Source organism: Camponotus floridanus, unplaced genomic scaffold, assembly GCF_003227725.1.
Source record: "Camponotus floridanus strain SB8 unplaced genomic scaffold, Cflo_v7.5 scaffold509, whole genome shotgun sequence".
Lineage (NCBI taxonomy): Eukaryota > Metazoa > Arthropoda > Insecta > Hymenoptera > Formicidae > Camponotus > Camponotus floridanus.
This window is the reverse complement of record NW_020229669.1, coordinates 19,844-31,204: the sequence shown is the minus strand read 5'-3', so window position 1 is coordinate 31,204 and position 11,361 is coordinate 19,844. Positions and strand designations below refer to the sequence as shown.

General features: G+C 35.1%; 1 protein-coding gene across 1 annotated transcript; it reads left to right on the top strand.

The window, feature by feature from the left end:
- The first annotated feature begins 646 nt into the window (after positions 1 to 646).
- LOC112639204 lies at positions 647 to 1,284 on the top strand. Its single transcript, XM_025412455.1, has 2 exons — positions 647 to 987; positions 1,187 to 1,284. Exons 1-2 carry the CDS (start codon positions 685 to 687, stop codon positions 1,205 to 1,207), a joined length of 324 nt encoding a protein of 107 aa, XP_025268240.1. The 5' UTR covers positions 647 to 684; the 3' UTR covers positions 1,208 to 1,284.
- Positions 1,285 to 11,361: the final 10,077 nt, after the last annotated feature.

Genomic DNA, 11,361 nt, shown 5'->3' with positions numbered 1-11,361 from the left:
TCTGTATGGCTATAATTTGTGAACTGCCTTTTATGTTGAGATACAACCGATTCTCGTTATTGTGCCACAAGCTGATAATAAATATCGTCTATCTTTAAACGTGTAACAAAATATCATTTTACTAGTTCCACACGATTCTTATCCACTAACTCCCATTCTAACAGGTTATGGGCCCAGAGCATCGAAATTAAGAATCGAGGAAAGTGAACGTAAAAATTGAGGTTAGAATAACGCATCACGTAAGAGCAAAAGACAACGATGTCTTCGTCAAACTCTGTAAGAATTGAAACTTTGAACAAGAATAATTATGACACCTGGAAAATACAAATGGAAGCACTGCTGTTAAAAAACGACGCATGGCCGTATGTAAGTGGCGAAAAGGTTAAACCCACAATCATTGCGGGAAACATGGAATCAATCGAAGCGGTAAGGTTATGGGAAATAGAAGACAAGAAAGCAAGGTCAGATATAATATTATCAATAAGTCCATCTGAATTAAAATTAATAAAAGGATGCATCACATCGATGGAAGTTTGGCAAAAGCTGGAATCAATTTATCAGTCAAAAGGACCAGCTAGGAAGGCCACATTATTAAAACAATTAACGTTACATCGAGTGAACGATCATGACGATATATCCGATCACGTTCGCAAATTTTTCGACACGGTTGATAAACTAGGCGAAATGGACATCGATATTAATCCCGACTTATTGACAATTATGCTTCTTTACAGTTTACCGCCAAGCTTCGAAAATTTTCGTTGCGCCATCGAATCTCGCGATACTTTACCAACGCCAGATAATTTACGGGTAAAAATCCTGGAAGAAAATGAGGCAAGGAAGGATAGTGCACAAGACAACGGAACGAATGCGATGGTTGTAAAGAAATTAAGCGCAAAAGACAAAAGTTCAAATGACAGGAGTAATAAAGGATACAAATCACGAAACGAAGAGCCATTCAAATTCAAATGTCATCGTTGCCAGAAGGTAGGACATAAAGCTATTGACTGTAAAGGAACAAAAAGGGGAAAGGATAAAGACAAAGACGTGAGTTTATATACAAAGCATATGATCGACCAGAAAGCGTTTAACTCAAAAGACGATCTATATACTGAAAATTGGTGTCTCGATAGTGGTTCCACGTCACATTTATGCAAAGATACTAAATATTTCAATGAATTTACAGAAAACGCATGTGGCACATTAAATCTAGCCAGTGATGCCTCTACGAAAATAAATGCAAAGGGCTCTGCATCGATGAAAACGGTCTTAGACGGTAAAACAAGGAACGTAACGCTAAACGAAGCACTGTATGTCCCCAACTTAAGAATGAACCTACTATCCGTAGGGAAAATCACCGATAAGGGATTCAAGATACTGTTCGAAGAAAAATCTGCCAAAATCATTAATCGAGAAGAAAAAACGATACTGAAGGCTAAACGAATCGATGGATTATATTACCTACCTGAAATAGGACACAAGTACGAATCAACAATGAAGAGAGGAACATCTTCGGAAGAGGCGCATCTTATCTCAATCGAGACTTGGCATTGAAGAATGGGACACTTGAATATCAAGGATCTCGTGGAAAGTCATCGCAGAGAGAATATCCTAGGAATTGACATTAAGTATTCGAACGAAGATCTTCATTGTGAAACGTGTATTCATGGAAAAATGAACAGAATTCCATTTCCAAAGAGGAGCGAACATAATTCAAATCTGTTGGAGATAATTCACTCCGATATATGTGGACCGATGCGAATCGAGTCGAATGGAAAGGCAAAATACTTCGCGACATTCATCGACGATTATTCGCGCTGGTGCGAAGTCCGAATATTGAAGAAGAAAAGTGATCTTTTCGAGGCCTTTAAGGAATTTAAAGCATTTGCCGAAAATCATACAGGAAAACGGATAAAATTTTTGCAATCCGACAACGGTAAAGAGTACCGAAATGACACATTCGACAAATACTTGAAGCAACATGGAATCGAACGTCGACTAACAGTTACACATACTCCCGAACAGAACGGAATAGCGGAAAGGAAAAACCGCACCCTTGTAGAGATGGCAAGATGCTTATTAATCCAATCGAAATTATCACCATCGTTTTGGGGGGAAGCCATTAACACGGCAAACTACATCCGAAATAGATGCCCATCGAGCTCATTAAACGGAAAAACACCCTTTGAAAGATGGAACGGAAGTATACCAAATGTGAAACACCTTAGAGAGTTCGGATGCAAAACTTTCGTCTTGATTCGAGGAGGAAATAGAGACAAGTTTCAACCACGATCTAAAGAAGGAGTCCTAGTCGGATATTCAGAACAATCCAAAGCATTTAGAATTTGGATCCCAAATGAGAGGCGAGTCGATATCGCTCGTGACGTAAAATTCATAGAAAGAGAAAACTCGTCATCGAATGACATCTTTGAAGATTTCACCACAGAAATCGATGAAGCAACCGATCAATCACACATTGATCTGCCGATCAAAGCAAAAAAGGACAAACATTTATTGGAAAACGAGCGAGAAGAAGTCGAGGATATAGACAACGAAGAAGATCACATCGAACGCGAAGATGAAATTCATCTAAGAAGAGCCGCGGGTAGACCTCGGAAGATTTTGACCGGACGGAAAGGAAGGCCGGCGAAACAATATCGCATGGTACAAGATCGTGAGGAAAACGAAGCGCACGAGGATAACAATCATGAAATCAGTGAATTCGCATGCATATCCGAAATACCCCTTCAGGAAGCTATCGAAGGTTTAGACGCCGACGAGTGGCTACAAGCCATAACAACAGAGATGAAGTCGATTGTCAAGAACGACACTTGGACGCTGGTGGATCGTCCTAACAACAAACGAGTGATCGGAAGCCGAGTCGTGTTGAGGAATAAATTCAATCAAGACGGAAATCTGGAACGGAGAAAGGCACGTATCGTCGCAAAAGGTTTTGCTCAAAAGTACGGCGTAGACTTCTACGAGACATTCGCCCCGGTAGCTCGATTAAACTCAATACGCACGATCGTAGCTATTGCAGCTCAACATGACATGTCAATAAATCAATTTGATATCACTACCGCTTACTTAAACGGCACATTAGAGGAAGATGTTTTCATGGAACTCACAGAAGAGGCATTAAAGCTGCTAACCCGTAAGGAAGGAATAAATAGTAAAATTAGCAACAAAGCGAATAAAATGCTCAAGGATTTAGAAGCCGGCAACAAGGTCTGCAAATTGAATAAAGCGTTATACGGCCTCCGGCAGGCCGGACGATGTTGGTACGTCAAATTGAACGAAGAATTAAAACAATTTGGACTTAATCGATCAAACATCGACCCTTGCATTTACTATATGAATCAAGGGGAAGACTTACTCCTAGTGGCTATATACGTAGACGACTTACTGGTTGTTTCACGGAACGACACTCTTATCGCCGGATTGGCGAAATATTTGTCAACGAAATTTGAAGTACGAGACCTAGGAAGATCAAAGTATTGTTTAGGCATTGAGTTCTCGCACGAAGAAAACGGAATAAAAATGAATCAAAAGGGATACATAAATGATATCTTAAAGAGATTCGGAATGACCGATTCACGACCAGTATCCACTCCAATGGATCTGGGTTTAAAACTCAAAAGAATCGAAACTCAAACTGCAGAGGATCGAAACTTACCTTACAGAGAGCTTATCGGATCACTGATGTATTTAGCTATTTGCACCAGACCCGACATCGCATATGCAGTTAGCTACCTAAGCCAGTACAACTCATGTTTCGACAAGACCCATTGGGTCGCAGCAAAGAGAATTTTACGATATTTGAAGGGCACTTCTAATTTAGGTTTATATTTCAGAAAGGACTCGAATTCACTCAAAGGCTACTGTGACGCCGATTGGGGAAATTGCTTGGAGGACAGAAGATCATATACTGGCTACGTTTTCATATTAGCAGGTTCTCCAATCGCATGGGAATCCCGGAAACAAAGGACAGTGGCCCTCTCATCGACGGAGGCGGAGTACATGGCTATGACCGAAGCGACGAAAGAAGCCATATGCACACGAAAATTTCTAGTAGAACTCAATCTTAACAAATTAGCTGACGTCACGGTGTTGAGTGACAACAACGGAGCACAAAAATTGGCAGAAAACCCAATGTTCCATAGTCGAACGAAGCATATTGACATTCGTCATCACTTCGTTCGGGAGGCCTTAGAAAACGATCTCCTAAAGATACAACATGTTTCTACTGACGATATGACAGCCGATATCTTGACCAAAGGGTTATCTCGTCCAAAGCATTTAAAATGCATTGAGCAACTTGGTCTTGATGGAACGAAGTTCAACAGTTAAAAGATTCGCCCGCCTTTTTCTCGAGGGGAAGTGTTGGAACCATTAGTTCCTATGACTGCGACATACGGGCGCCATCTGTATGGCTGTAATTTGTGAACTGCCTTTTATGTTGAGATACAACCGATTCTCGTTATTGTGCCACAAGCTGATAATAAATATCGTCTATCTTTAAACGTGTAACAAAATATCATTTTACTAGTTCCACACGATTCTTATCCACTAACTCCCATTCTAACACAAAAAAAATGGTGCTTGATGCGAAAAACAGTAACATATTCAACAAATCAACATCAAGTGACAAGATGACGATTGAGTAATTGTTCTGCTGAATGTAACCATTATGAGCTTTAAAACATAACACATATTTAAGGTTCTTATGCACAGAATATGTAATACATTAATGCGTTGTATTTTTTATGCATACAGTTTTTAAAAGAATGAAATAAAAAACGTTTTTTCAAAAAAAGGGTACTCCCGACTGCTGTCAACAATAATTACAAAATAAAAAATTAATTAATAAATTAAATAATAAAAAATATAAAATAAAATAGAAAGAAAAAAGTTTAATAAAAAACAACAAATAAAAATCTAAAATAAAAAAATTAATTAAATAAATTAAAATAAAATAAAAAATAAAAAGTAAGTAAAATAAAACAGAAATATTAAATAATAAAAAAATATTTCACAAATATTTAATATTTAATAATAAAAATATAAGGTTAGAAAAGTTTCAAATAATATCTATTTGTAAATATTAATACAAGTCGGGAGACGCCGCGCTAAATTTAAAAACATACGCGCACACATTCATGAATACACGCCGAACACACCTAGCGTCTCCCAATTGCTGTTATAAAATATAAAATTAATAATAATTACAATGTAACAAAATAATTTGTTAGTATTATTAAATTCTAAAATCTTAAGCCTTTGTAAATCATATTACGCTAAATATGTGAAAAGAGTCAATTCAAGAAGTCAATTAAGAATAAATTGAAATAATAATAATTACTTCTCATATATATGTATAATATTTAAATGTAATATTTAATAATAGTTTGAAGTTAATTGTATTTCATATTTATAAATAGATATTATTCCCGAGATTATTTCTAACTTTTTTAAGCTTATATTTTTATTATTAAATATTAAATATTTGTGAAATATTTTTTTATTACTTAATATTTTTGTTTTATTTTATTTACTTTTTGTTTTCTATTTTGTTTAAATTTATTTAATTAACTTTTTTTATTTTAGATTTTTATTTGTTGTTTTTTATTACTTTTTTATTTTGTAATTAGTTGGCAATAGTCGGGAGTATTTTTTTTTTAAATCTTTTTTTTATTATATATAAACTATAATATTATATATATAATATTATATATATATTATATATATACTACTATATATTATATATATACTAGTAGTATATATTATATATATACTACTATAACTATAATATTATATATATATTATATATATAAACTATAATATTCCATGAAATATTTATTTTTCGATGCTCTTACTTTAATATTTTTGTGCACAAAATAATGAGAGGAATTAATTGGTGTAAAAAAACATACAGTTTTTAAAAAAGAAATATATATGTTTTAATTGTAAATGACATATTTTTTTTTTAAAACAACTATGCTTTTTTATATCATTACAATTTATTTTTTACAATTGATTCCTTCATTATTTTGTACATAAAAATATTCAGGTAGGATCATTGAAAAATGAATATTTTGTGGAATATGTTTTATAGTTTGATTCTGAGGAGGAATTCATTCAAACTTTCTCATAACTTTATACATATATATATATCTCATAAGAAAAATACTTAATGAAAAAATATTTTATTATAATATCTTTTAGAAAGCTCTCGAAATAAGCTGTAAGAATCAATAAAAAAGAAGCGATAAAAGTAGACGTTTGTGTTTAAAGTTTTTAAAGTGATCTTAATATGATCTTAACGCACCAGTTAAGGTCTAATTAATATTGTTTTTCTTTCTCCTCAGAATCAAACAATTCTTGTCTAAAAAGTTTTTTTTTAAAACTTACGAGTTTTGAAATATTTGAGTGGATAAATTAAAATGAGCCACTCTGTATATACATATCGTGCACATTTTCCACATTCACTTTAATATAGATACTTCTTATAGACGTTAATATCGGATATATTTCTTCTAAAACAATCTATGCAAATTGCAAGGTTTATTAAATGAGGAAGTAATTACGCGTGCGGAACAATAGCGCGTGAATGCTAGAATTATAAAATATAGATTTAATGAAAGCTGAATTAACTATTTCAAATCTTACAATGCATTTTCCTCGTATCTCACTTTCATTCGTATCCTACTTCCTCTATTATATCCTACTTCCTCTGTTATTTGTAGAATAATTTATATTAATAACTTTCTTTTTAATCATGTGGTTTGCGAGGAATAAAGCATCGATTTATGTTGTTCAATGTCGCAGCAATATAGTTGTATTTCGCGCTAAATAGAAAAGATATTAACATATATCCGCAAATATAATACAGGGAGTGATTCTCAGTAATTTGAAATGATGTGGAAATGATTTGAAATGGTGCTAATCCGTATAAGAATTCATCAGATACTTCGCATACTCGAAATTTGTGGAACGTTCATAAGTATATGGCCGCCAGAATCCACAGTCGGAAAGCAAAAAATCTTCCTTCGAGATCTCGGTTGGACTTTGGCAATTTTGAATGTGTTAGGTTCATTGTCACCGCTGATTCTTGGTGCGTGGTATTCCAAAAACGATATTATTCGAACGATGAAGGCACTGTCTGAATTGATAGCATTGATAGAAATATTATTCAATTTAATCCTATGTAGGATAGGAAAATCACGATTACAGGTTTGATTATTCTAAATATTAAGATTCTAATACACAATATTAAAATCACATGTTACGCAAATAGATTTGCTACATAAAGATAAGTTACAGTTTTCTTTGTGAAGAATATAATATACATATTATGGCAGAGCATATAAAGTAAATATGACACTAAAAAAAAGTATAAAATAATATTATTTATAATTTGAAGGCTTACCACGGCCTTATTTAGGGTCCATCTGCCACTGTTATTGGCATAGTGACAATATTAGTATTTACTAGAAGGATCTTGAGGAATGTGGTCACTCTATGGCGTTGTGCTCGTCGGTGCCATTTCTTACGGAAGATCAGTCGGAAGCCATCATACAGTGCACGCGAATACCTCCACCGGCACTTATTTGATCAGCGAACGACCTTTCAAGGATCCTCCATGGCAATCGATATTGCATCCATCGAGTGAGTTATCAATATCGCTCTGGAATCGCATATCACTGTGTTAAAAAATAGTATTAGGTGTGAGGTCTGGATAGCTACTGAGCTATCCAGACTTTACACCTAATACTGGCAATTTAGACCACTGGTCTAGAACAATTGCCCGGAAAGCAAAAGACTTGAGTTCAAGTCCCGATTCAGCCTTGCACCTTACATATTTTTCTAGTTCACGAATATTATTTTCTAGCAATTTTTCGTTGGGCTGAAAAATGTGTGATTGCTCTCTTCACAGCATATGCGTCAATGTCATTGCTACGGATGGATTCTGTCGCTCGTTGACCAAATGGGCGTATAGACACGTCTGACCTTCTCCCACATACATCCCTATCTTTTCATAAAATAATATTACATTTCTTTATAAATGTTTATTAAATACAAAATCTTATTATTTTTCTTTAATAAATTTTATTATTTCTAATAATGTAATATGTATTAATTGAATATAAAATAATTATTTCAGTTACTATAATGCTATACTATAATGTTAATATAAAATAATTATTTTAGTTACTATAATTAAAATGCTTCTTAATATTTCATATGCATGAAGCTTTTAGCACAACTGAGGAACTTTCTCAAATATTCTGAGTTGTATGAGAGATATATTATACAGAAATATATAAATCATTACTCGGACTTTTATGTCTTTGTTGGAATATCCAATATGCTAGCAGCGATCGCTTTTTCTTTTGGCCCTTTGTTCTTGTCAATAAATCTTCCAATGGAAGCATGGTATCCATTTTCTGAAATTCCCTACACTAAAGGTATTCTTTACATTCTGCAAGTATTCGCCATCTTTCAAGCTGGATCCTGTATCATAGTAGATTTCATGATTGCAATGTTCTTCTGGTATTCCGCTGCGAGATTGGAAATGTTGGAACAAGAATTGCAACAAATAACGCAAGAAAATCATATAAAGACGTGTATTCAAAAACATCAAGAAATAATAAAGTAAGAAATTAATTTTTTTCGAATATAATTAGGTTAAACTCTAACATTGTTATGTAACCTATTAAGCATTGAAATTATATAAAAAAATATTTTTTTTAAATTATCTATTGTCTCATAATAAAGCATATTATACATTATTTTTATGAAATGCAAATTACATATTTGTGGAATTAGTCATCTAAATTAAAATACATTATTTGAAATTATATATTTTAATAATATTTTAAATATGCAACAAATTTATTCTCAAGCTTTATATAAAAATGCAGCACAAGAAAAATAGTTCGATACTTAATCTGCAAATCAAATATTACAATGGGCTCTTTCGTAATTTGCGCAGCTTTTACATTGATTCATGTGAGTAATTAGATATTTTCTATTTATATTTTTCGCTCGTGTGTTCGAATAAGTTAACTATTCACTTGTACATAAACAAAGTTTAATTAGAAAAAAATTATAATGTTTTTTTTCATGGTTATATTATTTGTAATAAAGCTAGTAATTGTTGGGCATTCAATTTGAACTCTCCACCTTTTTGGCCAACCACCACTTGTGCACCCCTGCACGTACTTTATTGTAGGAGGCGCTCTATGACCACGTTTCTTCCGTACGCCGTCGTAAAGGACGGCGCTCTCCGTTACTGCTTTTGCCTGCAACGTACCGTTCACTTATCTTACACAATAACGTTTCTTTAATTCGAAAACTATCTTTGTTCTCACTGTATCATTCTATTAATCAACGAGTCTGTATAAGCTAAGGCACATTCCCAGGACGTAAATAGAAATAAAGTATTATATCTCCTTTCCAAAAACGTGGCACTCTATTCGATTCACGCCCCTTCCCAATAGGTTATGGGCCCAGGGCACATTCTAGAAGTGCTTTAATTCGAAAGGTAACATTGTGAAATTCAGTGTCGACTAATTCAAAGTCGTACAAGTCATTCTCACACTCAAAAAAAAAAAATGGCGTATAATACTATAAATTCCACACGTCTCGAATTGCTATCCAAGAGCAATTATGATACTTGGAAAATTCAAGTAGAGGCTCTACTAATAAAAAATGATACATGGGGATACGTCTCCGGAGAAAAGCCTAAACCGACCATCTCAACCGATGCGACGATGCGAGAAGCATCCCTGGCAACGTACAACGCATGGATCACCGGAGATCGTAAGGCTAAGTCCGATTTAATTTTGTCAATGAACCCGTCCGAGCTCAAGCAAATTAAAGGCTGCGAGACATCCAAAGACGTTTGGGACAAATTAGAATCCATTTACGCATCCAAGGGACCCGCACGCAAGGCAACCCTTTTAAAGAGCCTTATGCTTCGTAAAATGCCAGATGATGGAGACGTAAAAGATCATCTCAATGATCTTTTTGATGCAGTCGATAAATTACAATCGATGAACGTCGAAATCAATGGTGATATGCTCGCCGTCATCATATTATACAGTCTTCCAGAAAACTACGACACATTCAGGTGCGCAATAGAATCACGAGATGATCTACCGGACGTTGAAACTCTAAAAATAAAAATATTCGAAGAAAGCGAAGCCAGGAAGCGAAAAATATCCGACGACGGAGCCGGTGCGCTGTTAATAAAGCATCAAAATCAGCAACCTCATACTTCAAATAACAAAACGGGTAAGAATATCAAGAATTCATCTTCTTCGAATAAACGGACAAAATGTAACTATTGTAAGAAAATTGGCCACAAAGCCGCAAATTGCTACGCTAAAAGAAATTCCGAGCAAAATGCAGGTCACGCAACAGAAACGGCCTTACTAACTACTAATCCAGTCAAGTCGAAAGAATGGTGCCAGATAGCGGCTGCACCTCGCATTTATGCAATAACAAGGAACTCTTCGTCGAAACTACGAACATATCCAGTGGATTAAAGCTTGCCAATAACGACACCACCAAGGTCGAGGCGAAGGGAGACGTCAGAATTACAGCTTTGGTGAACAAAAAGGAAAAACCGTTAAGATTAATGAACACGCTATATGTTCCCAATCTGAGAACTAATCTCTTATCTGTAGCCAAAATTGTGGACAATAATCACGAGATCACTTTCAAGCAGGATCGCGCCATCGTTCGAAATCTCCAAGGTAAGACAACAATGATTGCCAAACGCATAAATGATCTATATTATCTTCAGGAAAAATCTGAGCAAGCATGCATCACGAGTGAGCATGAACGATCGCATACCAAAACTTGGCACGAACGTTTGGGACATCTCAACTTGAAGGACGTCAGATTGATGTGGAGAAACCAATCCGTCGCAGGCATAAAGCTCGAAGCAAACTCCATTCCAATCGATTGCAAGATATGTGCAGCGGGAAAACTATCGAACACTCCTTTTTCATCCCGAGGTCGAAGATCCTCCCGGTGCACTGGATTTAGTACACACTGATATATGCGGACCCATGCGAACAGAATCGCAAGGCGGTGCGCGATACTTCGTCACTTTCATAGACGATCACACTCACTGGTGCGAGGTATACTTCATGCGGAATAAAAGCGACGTTACGGAAAAGTTCAAAGAGTACATGAAATTCGCTGAAAGACATACAGGGCGCAAAATCAAGGCTATTCAATCCGACAACGGCAAGGAATATTGCAACTATACAATGGGCGCTCTCTTCAAAGAACACGGAATACGTCATCGTCTGACAGTATCGCAGACGCCGCAACAGAACGGCATAG

What these genes read in the sequence shown, in the direction of transcription:
- LOC112639204 (XM_025412455.1), top strand. Translation starts at nt 685, where the DNA reads ATGGACATCGATATTAATCCCGACTTATTGACAATTATGCTTCTTTAC. An exon ending in AATGTCATCGTTGCCAGAAG is followed by an intron (nt 988 to 1,186) that starts GTAGGACATAAA and finishes ATGAATTTACAG; the next exon opens with AAAACGCATGTGGCACATTA.